Source organism: Callithrix jacchus, chromosome 21 (genome assembly GCF_049354715.1).
Source record: "Callithrix jacchus isolate 240 chromosome 21, calJac240_pri, whole genome shotgun sequence".
Classification (NCBI taxonomy): Eukaryota; Metazoa; Chordata; class Mammalia; order Primates; family Cebidae; genus Callithrix; species Callithrix jacchus.
In genome coordinates, this window is record NC_133522.1 from 43,568,580 (window position 1) to 43,585,605 (window position 17,026).

General features: G+C 42.4%; 1 protein-coding gene across 1 annotated transcript in view; it reads right to left on the reverse strand.

Moving 5' to 3' along the window:
- Positions 1-17,026, reverse strand: part of KCNJ6 (potassium inwardly rectifying channel subfamily J member 6) — a 307,645-nt gene that overhangs the window by 15,879 nt on the left and 274,740 nt on the right. The window contains exon 4 of the mRNA XM_002761414.6: positions 4,325-4,612. Within this exon, the coding sequence (XP_002761460.2) occupies positions 4,325-4,612 (288 nt within the window). The remainder of the gene's footprint in view (positions 1-4,324; positions 4,613-17,026) is intronic.

Sequence of the window (17,026 nt, forward strand, 5' to 3'; positions counted from 1 at the left end):
ATTTTAGTGTATTGTCACGTAATATCAATGAATCATCTATTGTGTATATGTTACCTGTGTTTTTCAATGTTGAAGCCATCCATTGAAAGGAAATCATCCTGAAAGATAATGTTTACCATATATATAGGAGATTCAATTTTCAGCGACCTTCCTGACATTTCTAAGTCATACAGAGTATCACCCAGTCAAGGAAAGAAAGACTGACGAGTAGCCAGACCACTAGCAAACTGCTTTGGAAATGACTTATGATGAGCATTTTAATTGTATTCTCTCAGCAAATCGAATGATTTCCCCTTCTTCTGGTGAGTTCAGGTAGTTTTCTAACAGTGTTCTTATGCCCCCTTTCTCTGTCCACCAGTTCCCATCTAAATATCACAAAGACACTGGCTTAAATCTAAATAAAAAAGTAAAGGGAAAAAAAAGTAAGAAACCTTAAATATAAGAAAACGTAGGGATGAAAAGCCTAAGAATGTTGCTCTGGTGAATTCAAAATTGACACTATTAAATGAAGTCATGAATAATTTTTAAATTAGAGTGCAGTGAAAAACAGACATTTCAGAGCCCTAGCTTGGTTAAACCTGCAAGAGAAAACTGTGCTTAAGGAATAGGCTGACATTTGTAGCTGGATTCCTGAGCCCTGAGAACATAAGGTACTGAACTGAAGCAGAACTGGAACTGCGGAACTAGGGAACAAGCAAAGGATAGGGGTAGACGGAGGAAGGGAGTCAGGAAGAGAGTTCTGCCTCATGAACATGGAGGCAATAAATGTTGGAAGAGCCAGGCTGGAATGCCACGTTTGAAGGAACAAAAAGGTTGACATTTGCTGTTAATGCAAAAGAGTATAGCTTACCCAGGGGACAGCTAAGACATAAATTACTTTATTGGTTCCATAAAGTTGATCTATAAATGAATGGGTGCTCTTTCAGTCGGAGAGCATGTTGGGGTGGATGGAGGTGAGAGTTCGAGGAACTCAGCAGCCTTAGTGGGGGTCATGCTTGCAGCTGAACCTGCCCTTCCATTCCAGAGCACTTTGTTCTGTCAGACCGGGGTCATCTGTGGCACACCATCACCCTTAAACTCCAAATTCTTATCTGGCTCATGGATCCCACCATGCTCCGTGGAAAAGTGACTAAAATATGTTAACCAAACAGACCAAAGTATCACGTTGAGAGTGATCTTCATTAGTGACGGATACTGTTGCATTAAAAGAGACTTTGAAAAACTTCTCATAGCACGGTTTGCTAATGGAGTGACTGAGGGGACGAGGACTGGATATTGTGGAATAGAATGAGTGGAAATTGTGGGGTCAGTTTGTTGAACTGTCTTAATGGAAAACACCATTCACTCATGACTTGCTGCTTAGAAAATCAGTCTCAATGAACTTTCAGTTCCGAATTTTAACAGTTGACACAAAATACACCGTTAAACCGTGTTATCAACAACTGTAGAAAAATAGACATGTTTGGTAGGGACGTTCTAGTAAAAGGTTCTTCAGGAGCATCCTCATTTAAAGATTCAGAGGCTCACATTACAAAAACGAGATTTGGTTCAAGTTCTGTCTCCAACTACATCGACACCAAAGACAGTGAGAAACAGGGAGAGACCTCACATCCGGGTGCCCGTCACAGACACAGAACTGACGTGTGTATGTGGCCAATGTGTCAAGGCTCTTCGTTCAGTTGTGCTAAAGGGCAGGCAAGGAGGGATCAGACCCTGAGCTGCTCTTCCAACCAGACACCAGGATGCGTGCTGTCCTTTAAACCTCAGCAGTGGAATTAAAAAGGCCCGGTGAATCTTCAAGAGCTAAATTAGAAGACATTTTGCAGCCCTTACTCCATCTTGCTTTGTGCCACCCATGGCCTGCCCTGCAACCCTGGCAAGGCTGCAGGGGAGCTCCCCAAGCCAAGAGTGCCCTTGGTAAGGCTGCAGCGAGGTCAGGCCAAGGTACGTCCCCGCAGCCTCGAGGGGAGATCGAGCTTCCTCCTGCTGGACCACCACCTCCTTCTTAGAGTGTGTGAAATAAAGAAAAGATTCAACAGAGATTCAATGCAAAAAAAGGAAATGCTGGCAAACAGGAAGGGGCTATGGCCAACAGTTTTGTTTTCCTTAAAGTCAGTGCCAACAGGCAGTTGTCCTAATCCAAGGTCTCTGAGACGGGAGAAGGGAGACCCCAAAGTTCTATTTAGGACCCGCTTTCCTTACCCTGGGACTTCTTATTTAGTAGACAAGGTCCCCAGGCTACAGCAAAGACCTGTGCATTCGGGTCAGGGAAGGCAAGGGAAACAAAGACGGACAGCTAGTTTGATCTCTTTAACCTCCATGGTGCAGAGCCTCAAACTGAGCACAGCTGTAGGAGCTGAAAATAAACTTGGATCCATTCAATGCATATTTATGATGGGCAACTGTGTTAAAGAACAAACAGCTTATAAATGCAGAATTAATGTGAAAGATCTGTTACAGTGCAAAATCTCCACCTGCCCGGAGGCTTCATAGAAGATTCTTTCTCTTATTTTTTCATTTTAAAATTTAGATTTCCAGTACAAATACCCTTCCCTCCCTCCCTCCCTCCCTCCCTCCCTCCCTCCCTCCCTCCCTCCCTCCTTCCTTCCCTCCTCCCTCCCTCCCTCCTTTCCTCCCTTCCTTCCTTCCTTCCTTCCTTCCTTCCTTCCTTCCTTCCTTCCTTCCTTCCTTCCTTCCTTCCTTCCTCCCTTCCTCCCTTCCTCCCTTCCTCCCTTCCTCCCTTCCTCCCTTTTGGCAGATTAAAATGAATTAAGCTGTAGTTTTGTGTTTGTTTTCTTTTGATTGAGAGACACTTTGGATCTGATTTCTAACCTGTGCATTCTCTAGAGGCATTTCTTAGACAATCAGCAAGATTGTCGATCTAATCTTTGCATACTGCACTCTGGTCATTTTAAAATAATAAAAAAATTAAAAAAAAAAAAGATCACGATGCAAGAAATGTTGATGGATAAGCCCCAGGGACAGGTGAGATATCATCCTCAGAACACCAGATGGAGTCAAAAACGTGTGAGAGGTCAGTGATTTTAATGCATGTCACTCACTAAGGGCCTTCATGAGCTTCATGGCTTTAGACCCAAACCATCTTCTGCTAACTTCCCATGTCTCATTGGAACAGTCTGTAGAGAAACTACAGCTGGAGAATCCATGATTTTTCAGAAAAGTTTCTAAATTATTGTACGACAAAGGGTGAGAGCGCATGTGAAAAGTAAAAACATACCCTTGGTCTCACGGGAGAGAATGTCCCCTTCCTGGTACTCTCCCTGCTCCAGGCCAGTTAGTGAGGCCCTTGTTGTCTTAAAAAAAAAAGAAAAAGACATTTGTTTTGTAACACTACACAGTATATCAGCTTAGTGGTGGTGGGTTTTGCCATCTACCAGACCTCTCAATTTCCCCCAGACCTATGGCTTATTAGATTCAGTGAAAGGATCAGTGTGGGAACAGTGAGGTGCCCTAACGGCTGCCAGTCTGAGATACAAACAAAGGCCATGCACGGAAGGGCCAGCCGTCAATGGGATCAAAATAACCCAGAAAACACTGACATCAAAACAGAAATGTCTACTGATGTTAGGAATCTTTCTTCCTTTTTTTTTTTTTTTTTGCTTCTTATTTCTAAAGTTATATATCTAAACCTACATTAGTGATACATCTATGTACAGTATTTAGAAGTTCTGTTCTACGGTACTTTTGTACATGCTGGGTTTTATTACTAACTGAAAAAAGAAAATAATTACATAAGGCATGTATATGTACAGTGGTTTATCTTCAGCTCACCTGGGCCCTGTAACTGCCACGCCCACACGGGGCAAGCACCTCACCCTGTGGTAGATGAAATGAATTGGGATCTATAAAACTGAGGGCTCCACTCTGTGTCTCACTGAATGAATAAATAGGCACCGGAATCCTTACTTGTCATATCCCAGGTAAAATCTCTGACACACCCTTTTGAGTGATCTGGTATTGTACAACACATGCAGGTAAGCAACTGAAATCCCCAGGAGTTGGATGTGTAGTATTTTGGGAGGAGACCAGGCTTGAGCCACAAATGAGGGCACTTTGCACTTTTCACCAAATCCACGTCTACCTTGGCAATCTAAATAACTGAGAGAGGGCAGGTAGATATTTTACACCTTGAAGATTTGTTTTCTGGTAATGTAAAAACTAAATATGAACAAATAAAGAACAAAGCAAGAGAGACAGAAAAGAAAGAGGATGAGAGACAGGGAAAGATGGTGTCAGGGGAGAGAAGGGGCTGCGCAGCCGGGGCGCTAGACTTTGGACTCGTTCTCCAGGTTTGCCACATCACCATTTCTTTCCGTTTGCTCTTCGAGGTTCTTTTCTTCCTCTTCCGTCTCCAGTTCTGCATGCTGGTTGAGTTTGCTGGATACAGACCAACTCAGGGGCAGCTCCGCCCTGCTGGCTAACTCGGCCAGCTCTTTGGCACTAAGGGATGGGGTGCTGGTCTCATAGGTCTCATGGAAGCTGTTGTAGTCAACTTCGTAGAACCCATCCTCCAGTGTCAGGACAGGTGTGAAGCGGTAACCCCACAGGATCTCACTGGTGATGTAGGAGCTTCGAGCCTGGCACGTCATCCCTGCAGAGAGAAGAATGGAGGTTTTAGCATACGTGAGCATGGGCTCTCCGTGGCCGAGGAGACCCTGAGCGGGAAGGAGCACTGCACGCGGCTGTTGAGACTGACCTGCATACGATGCCAGAACTTAGTGGGTATCATTCACGTTGTAGACACGTGCTAATGTGCCGTGGAGATTCCAGGCCTCTCAGTGGAGTCCTGGAGAACAGTGAGAGAGTCCTGGCTCACATCAAGCCACATTTACCTGCTTGGTCATGCACACACAAAGGAAATCAAATGTGCAAATGCACACAAGTGCTCAGGTGTGTGTGGCTATGTCTTGTTCACTCTTTCCCCTGGGAGAACCTTGAAGTCATGACTCTGGCCTCCTACTGCTCTTGGAGGGGTAGTCTGGGTCCTAATGGGATTTGAGCTCTTTGGCCACAGACTTGGAATGAAATTCCACATAAGGAACTACACTTAGGCTGCTTTTAAGCTAGAGGCCACAGATCAGTTACCCTTCCACCTGCCATTAACACACAGGCCATGAATGAGGCTGGAAGGGTTACCCACCACCTGGGTTTGCACTTTTCTTAAGCCCAGTGGTCATAGTTGCTCAGATTATGCAGTCATAACTACTTTAAAAGTTTTCCCCCTTCTTTTTTTTGAGATGGAGTCTCCCTCTGTCGCCCAGGCTATATATAGTGCAGTGGTGCAGTCTTGGCTCACTGCAACCTCTGCCTCTCGGGTTCAAGCAATTCTTCTTCCTCAGCCTCCTGAGTAGCTGGGACTAGAGGCACACGCTGCCACACCTATTTTTTTTAATTTTTTTTGGTATGTTAGTAGAAGATTTACACAGAAGGGATTTAGTCGCGTTGCCCAGGCTGGTTGAGAACTCCTGAGCTCAGGCAGTTTGCCTGCCTTGGCCTCTCAAAATGCTGGCGTGGTTACAGGCGTGAGTCACCGCGACTGGCCACTTTTCCCCCTTCTTAAAGATGAGAAGCCTTTTTGTAATTTGCACAAAAGCACCATGTGAGCTACCAGCAGCCCTGGAGTCAGAAGTAACTTTCTTTTAAATACGAAATGGCAGAATGAGGAAAAGTCTAGCCACCTCCTTGGAAAATGAAACTAGGCAACACGTGTGGCATAAGATATGAGAAATGACATGTGTATTTTTTTCGAGGCCAAAGAACTCTCTTATAAAAATTCTCAGGAAATGGAAACATTCATTCAGTCATTAATCCAGGGCTGACTTCTCCATTAGACAAAAAGGCATGCTGTCTACAGCCTATGATACTTTTAGAGCCCCATGAAAATGTTTTAACTCTTTTAAAATCAGAAAAAAACTTTCAGATGGAAACAATGTTAATATATTCATTTTTATACCAATACAGTTGTAATATATAGCTTAACGATTTTTGATAATGGAGCAAGAGGCTTACAAAGGCAAGATCACCAGGGACTCATGAACATCATACTGTGGCCCCATGTCCATTCATTCAGAGCGTGGCCGGCCAGTCAGTGTTTAGGACCAACAGTAAATATTAGGCAGCTGCTTTATGCTGAATGCAGAGTGTTTTACAGCAGTCATATGTGTCTGTTTTCCTTGTTGAATTGTGAATGCCTTGAGGGTCTATTTGTCTTATTTCCACAGTCCTTAGCATTTAGCACGGTGCTTCAACATTGGGGGTTCCCAATAAGTACTTACGGCTAAGTAGAAAGACATGGCCAATGAACAATATTAAGCTCTTTCTGTATAGTTCCTATACAGAGCTATACAGAATTATACAGAAACAGCTTAATATTGTTCATTGGCCATTTCTGAAATGTATTGTTAATATTAAATAAAAAGATGTCTTGTGAATCTTTAGGAAAGAAAGTGGGAGCGTCACGTCTGTCTGCATATGAAGGACCCTCAGCTAAAATATAACACAGTGCTGAGAAAGTACAAAATTCATAATTTGAATCAAACCTGAGTTCAATGAAAAGCAAATGGTGGGCCTTTCAGTGCTGGTGAAGAGGGAGTAAACGCAGCTGTTCCTTCCCACCGAGCATAGCTGAGACCTCTGGACAATGTACAAAATGAAACCATCTGAAGACTCTAGACAGTTCACAGTAGCAGGGTGACTGGAGAGGGGAGCCAAAACTTAAAGAATAAATCGGGGATCACATTTTCTCCCTTCCTCTTTTATCTTTTGGCTTTAACTTGAGCATGGCCCCAATGCAGAACAAGTGCCAGCAAGAAAATCTTCGAGAGAAACCCTGTCTTTCTAACCAGAGTACCAGGAAAAGGTGCTGCTGAGTCAGAGACAGGAGTGGGAATCCCCGTTGAGTGTGAGAACTTCCCCACCAGCTCTGAGTGCAGCCTTTGTCCTCAGCTGCTCTGCAGTGCAGCGGTGACACAGGCACCAAAAATTCTGAGAGTGAGCCTGTCTTTGTGGACTGAGCATTGGGAAATGGGAATTCCAGGGACCAGAGTCTGTGGCTGCATTTTCCTCCTTCCTCTCCCTGCTTTATCCTGAGAGTGGCCCCAACTGTGTAAAACCATGCAGCAGCCCAGGTGGCTGAAATGCTGGGCAAGTCTTGGCTTTAGAGAAATAAGTATCAGAAAAGGGGACCTGGGAGCTGAAAGTAGGGGTCGACCAGCAGGAGGGGTGGATCTCACAGAGGAGAGAACTGGAGAAGAGGATTTCCAGATTCTGTGTATGAACTGATATAATCCTGAGCTTTGCATGCACAGGAAAGAAAACAATAAGAAAAAATATACTTAAAAATTGCTACATTTTGTGGTATGTGCCCACACCTCTAAATGCCAAAGAAGAAACCATAACGGAAATTCAGTAATACTTAGGACTGAATAATATCGAAATTCTAAATATCAAAATTAAAGGGCATAGAGAAAGTAAGAAAAATACACCTAAATGCATATATTAGAAAAGAAGAAAGTCTGAACATTAATGTTTAGAATATTCAACTTAAGACATTAGAAAATCTGGCTCATGCCTGTAATCCCAGCACTTTGGGAGGCCGAGGCGGGTGGATCATGAGGTCAAGAGATCGAGACCATCCTGGTCAACATGGTGAAACCCCGTCTCTACTAAAGATACAAAAAATTAGCTGGGCATGGTGGCGCGTGCCTGTAGTCCCAGCTACTCAGGAGGCTGAGGCAGGAGAATTGCCTGAACCCAGGAGGCGGAGGTTGCGGTGAGCCAAGATCGCTCCATTGCACTCCAGCCTGGGTAACAAGAGTGAAACTCCGTCTCAAAAAAAAAAATAAATAAATAAATGAACAACAGAATTAATTCATGGGAAATAGGCAATAAAGATCACTGTATAAGTTAATAAAATATAAAACAAGTCAACCAAAATGAGGATCAATAAAGTCAAAAGTTGTTTTTTGAAAAGTCTAGTAAAATAGACAAATCTCTGATCAGCCTGGCCAAGTAAAAGGTATAGAAGGCAAAAATAGACTGCATTGGGAACTCAAAGGTGTACATAATCATAGGGATGGCAGAGACCGGAACTCGAAGGTGTACATAATCATAGGGACGGCAGAGACCGGAACTCGAAGGTGTACATAATCATAGGGACGGCAGAGACCGGAACTCGAAGGTGTACATAATCATAGGGACGGCAGAGACCGGAACTCGAAGGTGTACATAATCATAGGGACGGCAGAGACCGGAACTCGAAGGTGTACATAATCATAGGGACGGCAGAGACCGGAACTCAAAGGTGTACATAATCATAGGGACGGCAGAGACCGGAAACACAAAGGGTTTTAAAATAACTTAAAAATATAGATGAAATGGATCATTTTCTAAATCACATAACTTACCAGTACAAAAAACAGAGATATCTTATAACCAATTATGAAATTGAGTCAGTGATTTAAAACTTCCCATGAAATTACAAAGCCCAGACAATGTTACAGATGAGTTCAGTGAAATATTGTAGGAAGAAATCATGATAATTTTACATAAACTCTCCCAGGAAATAGAAGAATTATTTCCTAACTTGTTCTATAAGGCAAATAATCTTGATAATAAAGTCATAAATATAGTACAAGAAAGAAAAAAAAAAAAGGGAAAACACAAGGCCATATTATTCACTTGTGTGCCTATAGGAATCCTAGAAAAAATATTAGCAAACCAAATCCAACAGTTTAGAAAAAAAAAAATACACCATGACCAAGTTGGGTTTATCCCAAAGAATGCAAGGGTGGTTTAACATTAGAATGCTGATTATATTATTTAACATTAGAATGCTGTTAACATTTATCATGTTAAAAGATTGAAAGATCACTTTAATATGTGCATAGAATTCATTTGATACAATTCAGCACCCACTTATGATGAAACTTCTTAGTGAACTTTGAGTACGAGACCAACTGTATTTACTAAAAATCTAAACAATCATTATTCTTGATGACGATGATCAAAAGTTAGGATAATTTTAAGTCAGGACCAGTGATTTTGAAAACAGATGCGGTAAATGCTTGCCGTCACCTTTTATATTCAGCATTGTACCAAAGGCCTTTGCCAGTATAAATAAGATAAAACAAAGAAATAATACAATTAGAATCAGAAATAAAGAAAACTTGCATTATTTGCAGATAATATAACTGTGTACCTAGAAAATCCACAAGAGTAGTACTACTGTTAGGATTACTAAGAATGTTTAGCAAAGTGGATAGAATGAAAAATCTATGCAGAAAACTTATGCATTTTTTTTTTTTTTTGAGACTGAGTTTCGCTCTTGTTACCCAGGCTGGAGTGCAATGGTGCGATCTCGGCTCACTGCAACCTCCGTCTCCTGGGTTCAGGCAATTCTCCTGCCTCAGCCTCCTGAGTAGCTGGGATTACAGGCACCTGCCACCATGCCCAGCTAATTTTTTGTATTTTTAGTAGAGACGGGGTTTCACCATGTTGACCAGGATGGTCTCGATCTCTTGACCTCGTGATCCACCTGCCTTGGCCTCCCAAAGTGCTGGGATTACAGGCGTGAGCCACCGTGCCCAGCCACATTTTTTTTTTTTATATATCAGCAACAAACAAAAGACATAACAACAACCCTTCACCATTTCCTCTAGCAACAACAACAACAAGAAAAAACAGAAATAAATCTAATAATAGAAATATAAAACCTTTATACAATTTATAAATTATTCAATTTGAGAGATAGTAAGGAAGATTTAAATAAATGGAGGGATATATCATGTTCATGGATAGGATGATTAAACATCCTAAAGATGTCAGTTTTTTCCAAGTTACTTTATAGATTCAATGCAATTCCAACCAAATATTCTTTTTTTTTTTTTTTTTTTTTGAGACGGAGTTTCGCTCTTGTTACCCAGGCTGGAGTGCAATGGGGCGATCTCGGCTCACCGCAACCTCCGCCTCCTGGGTTCAGGCAATTCTCCTGCCTCAGCCTCCCGAGCAGCTGGGATTACAGGCACGCACCACCATGCCCAGCTAATTTTTTGTAATTTTAGTAGAGACGGGGTTTCACCATGTTGACCAGGATGGTCTCGATCTGTTGACCTTGTGATCCACCCGCCTCGGCCTCCCAAAGTGCTGGGATTACAGGCTTGAGCCACCGCGCCCGGCCCCAACCAAATATTCTTAAAAAGTTTTTTAAAAAATGGATTTGACAAACATATTAATACACCATAAGGAAGTACAAAGACTCAAGAGTCAAAACACTCCTGAAGAAGAACAAACCATAGGGACTCACTCTATTAGATCACAGAACATATTTAGTAACTATGGACATGTGCAACAGGCAGTACGTATGGCTATGTTACAGCAGTTGATGTACTTTGGATATTTGTCCTCTCCAAATCCCAGGTTGAAATTTAATACCCAATGTTGGGAGTGGGGCCTGAGGGGAGGTGTTTGGGTCATGGGGTGCTTGGTGCCATGCTCAAAGTAATGAGTAAATTCTTGTTCTGTTACTTCCCATGAGAACTGATTGTTTAAAAGGAGCCTGGCACCTACCTCTCATCTCTGTCTTCCTTTCTCTCTTGCCATGTGAGCTCTGTGCACCTGCTCCCTTTTCCCCTTCTGCCATGACTGGACACTTCCTGAAGCCCTCACCAGAGGCTGGTGCCGTGCTTCGTCTACAGCCTGCAGAACTGTGAGCCAAGTGAAGTTTTCTTTATAAATTACCCAGCCTCAGGTATTCCTTTATAGCAACACAATGAACTAGGACAGCAGTATCATTTTTAACAAATTGGAAACAATCCAACCGTCCATTGATGAACAATGGTATGTATTCACCTAGTCAAATTTTAAGAAGTAAAAATAAGTAATTTACACATGCAAGGTACAATATAGATGAATCTTAGAAACATAATATTCAACAAAAAAGCAAGTTTCATGAAATATAAAAATATGCTACTTTTATGAAGTTAAAATAAGCATAAGTGAATAATATAGTATTTAGGAATACATATAAATCATTTTTTTTTTTCAGACAGAGTCTCTGTCACCCAGGCTGGAGTGAAGTGGCACAACCTTGGTTCACTGCAGCTTCTTCCTCCTGGGTTCACGTGGTTCTTTGCCTCAGCCTCCTGAGTAGCTGGGTTTACAGGCTTGCGCCACCACGCCTGGCTAATCTTTGTATTTTTTGTAGAGATGGGGTTTCTCCATGTTGGCCAGGCTGGTCTTAAACTCCTGGCCTCAAGTGATCCTCCCACCTTGGCCTCCCAAAGTGTTGGGATTATAGGCATGAGCCACCACACTCACCCAAATCACTTTTCAATTTTTTTTTTAAAGAAAGAAAGGGAATGTTAAAAAAAAAAGTAGTTATATTGGGGTGAGGAAGGAATACAGAAGTAGATATAATGGTTAGTAATGTTCTAGCTCAGGTGTTTTATATAATATTATTTTATTAATTGATTCATTAGTTAATTTATTTGAGATGAAGTCTTACTCTGTTGCCCAGGCTGGAGTGCAGTGGTATGATCTTGGCTTACTGCAACCTCTGCCTCCCAGGTTCAAGCAATCCTCCCACCTCAGACTCCCAAGTAATTGGGAGTACAGGCATGTGCCACCATGCTTGGCTAATTTTTGTATTTTTAGTAGAGAAAGAGTTTCACCATGTTGGGAAGGCTGGTCTTGAATTCCTGACCTCAGGTGATCTGCCTGCGTCAGCCTTTCAAAGTGCTGGGATTACAGGTGTGAGCCACCATGCCCGGCCTATTATTTTATTTTTGGAGACAGGGTCTCACTCTGTTGCCCAGACTGTAGTGCAGTGGCAGGAACTTGGCTCACTGTAGCCTTAACCTCTCTGGGATTAGGTGATCCTCCCACTTCAGCCTCCTGAGTAGCTGAGATTACAGGCATGTTCTACCATACCTGACTATTTTTGTATTTTGTCTACAGACAGGGTTTTGCCATGTTGCCCAGTCTGGTCCCAAGTTCCCAAGCTTAATTGATCTGTCTGCCTCAGCCTCCCTGTCATGGGTGATTCTGTGTGTCAGTCTGACAGTGCTGCAGATACCCAGGTAGCTAATAAGACATTATTTATGGCTGTGTCTGAGAGAATGTTTCCAGAAGAGACTGGCATTTGAATCAGAACTGAGTAAAGAAGATCCGCCCTCACCTATGTGGTTGACTTCCACGGTGTTGTCTGACCTAAGTTATTTCTCCAGATGGGTGTGTGTGTGTGTGTGTGAGAGAGAGAGAGAGAGAGAGAGAGTGTGTGTGTGTGTGGCTTTGAACAATTATTTCATTTCATAATTTCTCCACTGAGAGCTTCTCTGTCTGGATGCCTAGTTATTCTTCCAAGAGTTAAACTTACAGGGACATGGATGCAAACAACCTGTTTTTGCGTGGCCATTTCATTCCCTATAAGACCATGGGAGAAGGAGGGCTTGGAGGGGAAGGGAGCGCCTGCGAGGGGTGGTGATTGCAAGGCTCACCCTGCCTAGAAGCCAGGAAAGCAGACTGAAACATAGCTAGGGAATGTGCAGTGGACACTGAGCAAACACAGGGTCGGTCCTGCAACATGGGGATTTAATAGCTAAAGCCCCATTTTTAGATTCTGTGACAAATTATGATGGGAGAAGTTTGTGTGCAGAATACCAATCTGATGAAAATCATCCTCATGAGAGAGACCCCTGGAAAGCCAGAGGTGTAGTCAGTATGTAGACGATACATCAGAACCTCCTGGAGCATAAGATTCCAGTAAAACTGGAAGGATACAAACTACTCTCGCCTCTTCTGAATACTGTAAAATGAATCTGGATTGCCAATATTCAAAAATGAAGAACTGATCGTAGCCACTTTCCCGTTTAATTTCAAACACCAGGCTACATAGATGATGCTTCCTTTCTCCTTCACGCCTGGGCCCATTCTCAATAATAACCGTGCTGAATTAGTGCAGTAATAAGGTGTGTACACTTATAAGTCAGCACCGGGTCGCTCTTCATGTGGGAGAATGATGCTGGTGATTAACCAAGCCCAGTGTCAAAAAGAAGCAGGATAGTGTGATTTCTGGCATAATATAATCATGATTATAATTCAGTAGGTTTTGCCAACTCCCGAACATTTAAATAATGATGAGCTCAGGTTAAAAATACCTTCAATGAATAGTTGTGTTTCTTCTGTTACCCAAATATTAGAGGGCCAGCGAGGGTCACCTCCAGCTATGCAAAAACAAATGGAAGTGTGCATTAAAAAAATGTCTAGGATCCTGCATGTGTACTCCTAATTCTGTTCTCACCAAGGTCATGGATAAATACATAAATTAAGTACGGAATTAAGTAAGAAATGTGATTTATTGAGGGTTTACTGTGTGCTGGGCTCAGAATGCTTTATGTGAGCCAACCATCTAGTCCCTGCAACAGCCCTCTCAGACGGATGCTATGAACTCGATTCGAACTAAGGCAAAGCAGGGTTAAGTAACTTCGCTAGGTCACATAGTGCTGTGGATTGAATGGCCTGCCCCAAGATTCATATTCAAAGCCCTGACCTTCAAGATGACTATATTAGGAGAACTGGCCTTAGGAGGTCATTTAAGTTAAATGAGATCATAGGAATGGGTGTCATTATAAGAAGAGGAAGAGACATCAGAGCATGTACACCCTCTTTCTACATGCACACAGAAGAGGCCATGTGAAGAGACAGCAAGAAGGTGGCTGTCTACAAGCCAGGCAGAGAGCCTTCAGCAGAAGCCAACCCTGTTGACACCTTGATCTTGGACTTCCAGCCTCCAGAATTGTGAAATACATTTCTCTTGTTAAAGCCACTGAGTCTGGTATGTATTGTGCCAGCCTAGGCAGACTAATAGGTACAGTAAGAGTCAGGTGAGGGCTCTCATTTAGGAGGCCAGGCTCCAGAGTCTACGCTGTCAACCACAACACTATTATTTCTATTTTTGAAGACAGAGACCATGCATTAATTTTGATCTTCATTTATTTTAATTTTTATATTTAAGATGGGGTCTCACTCTGTTGCCCACGCTGGAGTACAGTTACATAATTGTGGCTCACTACAGCCTCTGCCTCCTGGGTTCAAGTGATTTTCCTGCCTCAGCCTCCCAAGTAGCTGGGATTAGAAGTGTGCACCAACCATGCCCTGCTAATTTTTGTATTTTTGGTAGAGATGGGGTTTCACCATATTGGCCAGGCTGGTCTTGAACTTCTGACCTCAGGTGATCCACCCTCCTTGGCCTTCCAAAGTGCTAGGATTACAGGTGGGAGCCACCACTCCCAGCCATAAATTTTGATCTTTATAACTTCTATAGTGTCTTACACCTAAAGATTGATAACATATTTTACAAAATAAAATGGAGTGCAAACGAATGATCATAGCCAAGGGAATTCTCTAGAACACCTGGCTACCATTTGTTCTACTTAAATTGCCACTGTCTTCCGTGTACCATTTCCACTCTCTGCTAGCTTTCCTTCTAAGCCTGTCCATTCTTATTTCATCTTTCATACAAATTGTGTTTATTCTCTGCCCCAATCTGGGGTATTGGCTACCATCTTCAGAAAATTGCTTGCAGGCACCAGGCAACCTTCATTTACTTTTTAAGAAATCATGAGATATCTCCAAATCAAATCTCAGACTGCAAGATACTTCTTCAAATTCTCCCATTCTATATTTGAATTTTCCTTCTTCAAGAGCAAGAATCTGTGTTACCAACAGTCTGTATATGCAGGCTTTTCTCTCCTACAAAACACTTTTGGAATGGCGACGTCGTAGTTCCACCGAGGAATCACTTATGCAAGACTCAGATCTCAAAGCTAAGAACCAGCCATTCCTCCAATTGAAACAGAAAATTCCACGACCCTATTTAGCCTGCAGTCTCCCAGTAATGTACCAGTAGGTGATGGACAAATCACAACCTGCCCAATGCACTTGAAAGCCGGTCAGAAAGCTTCCCTACTTCCAAAAATTCTACCTAATAGAACACTCATCGATCAGACTGTCTGTCTTAGGACTTCCTTCTTTTATTCTATAAAACCCACTCTCCTTTGACTTTTCACTAGGAAGAAAGCGAAGGTAGCAGACTTCCTTGTATGATCCGCACAATCAGCCTTTTGTTAATTCTACAGATGTACTTTGCCCTTTTGACACCATCCACTACGAACCTATGAGATAAAACTAAAAATTGCTTGCAATTCTTTTAAATCCTAGAATATTCCCACTGAGGTTGTACAATCAAAATACTGTGTTCAAAAGTTACCTAAACACATTTAAAAAATATGTGGCTATGCTATCCATCGCATAAACAGTTAGGTTCCTTTGTTTCTGTTTGGGTTTCCTTTTAGGGTTTGCTTTTGTTTTAAAATTTGTAAGCCGTGAAAATCGTTCAAAAATTTAGTCAGCACAAAAAGACATACTCAGAAAAGTCTCATTCCCATCCCTAAACTCCATCTACCCCTGTTCTGTCCACCTCATATGTCAGGCCATTTTCATTCGTTTCTGCCAGATCCTTGATATAGTTTGCATTTGTGCCCCTTCCCAAATCTCATGTTGAACTGCCATCCCCAGCGTTGGAAGTGGCCTGGTGGAAGACGATGGGACCAAGGTGATACCACCTAGAGGTGAACACCTAAGGAAAAGCTAAAGTTGGCATCCTGTGCAAACTACTGGCCCCCGCAGTCCCCCATGACTCCTTAGGTCTCTAGACCGCCCTTTGCTACACATTTGCATCTGGACAATCATCTAGGAAGGTGGAAGTGAATAGAAAGGTCTCTTGAGGGCAGAGGGTTACTAGGGAGAAAGAAGTTGAGACCTAAAAACAGAAATATCATTCAACCCCACAGTCCCGTTACTGGGTACGTACCCAAAGGAATAGAAATCGCTCTGTTATAAAGACACATACATGCGTAGGTTCATTGCAGCATGATTTACAATAGCAAAGATGTGAAATCAACCTAAATGCCCATCAGTGGTAGACTGGATAAAGAAATGTGGCACATATACCCCATGGAATACGATGCATCCATAAAAAAAATGAGACCATGTCCTCTGCAGGAACATGGATGGAGCCGGAGGCCATCATCCTCAGCAAACTAATGCAGTCACAGAAAACCAAATACCACATGTTCTCTCTTATAAGTGGGAGCTAAATGATGAGAAGACGTGAACACATAGAGGGGAACCATACACGCTGGGCCCTATTGCAGGGTAGAGGGTGAGAGGAGGGACAGGATCAGGAAAATAACTAATGGGTGCGAGGCTTAATACCTGGGTAATGAAGTAACCTGTACGAAAAATCCCTGTGACACAAGTTTACCTATACAGCAAACCTGCACATGTACCCCTGAACTTAAAAGTTAACAAAAGGAGAACTTTTACTAATTAGCATTTGATTTGTCAAAGCATATAATGCTGTTAACATCTATTAAAACAACTCTTAGTTTCCCAAACTGGGATTTGCCTCTGTGGTATAAGATGCATGTGTCTAAGGCTTGATTTAGTAACTGGGTAATTTACTTGTTGGAAGGAAACAGAACGTGCAAACCTCGCTCCCTGACATATTTTTAGGTCTGTGAATCTGTCTGATATTTCAGAACCTTTACTAAAAATTAAACACAGCTTACGCCCAGCCTAGCTATAGTTCACTTTGATTGCCTTTTCATAATTGTTTACATGTTCATTAATTCTGCACCTTGGGAGCCACAGTTGATCAATTTGTAGTCAGAAAATGTCCCCATTCTCTGAGGACCAGTTCGTATTCTGCTTTGTTAATAGCCTGTCAAAAGGAAACGCGTTGAACGTGTTTTAAATTCTCCTTAAAGTTAAGGGCAGACTGGAGACACAATAGTGACTTCCTGCCCTCCCTCCTTATCTCTGAATCCGAAAGATTCCAAGGTGCCTTCCTCATGGGGGAGGAGGGCTGGTAAGCAAGGGAAGAAGAAGGGAGAGGAGCATTGTTGGTTGCAAGAAAATAGTTTTTTCTTTTTTGGTGAAAATAGAC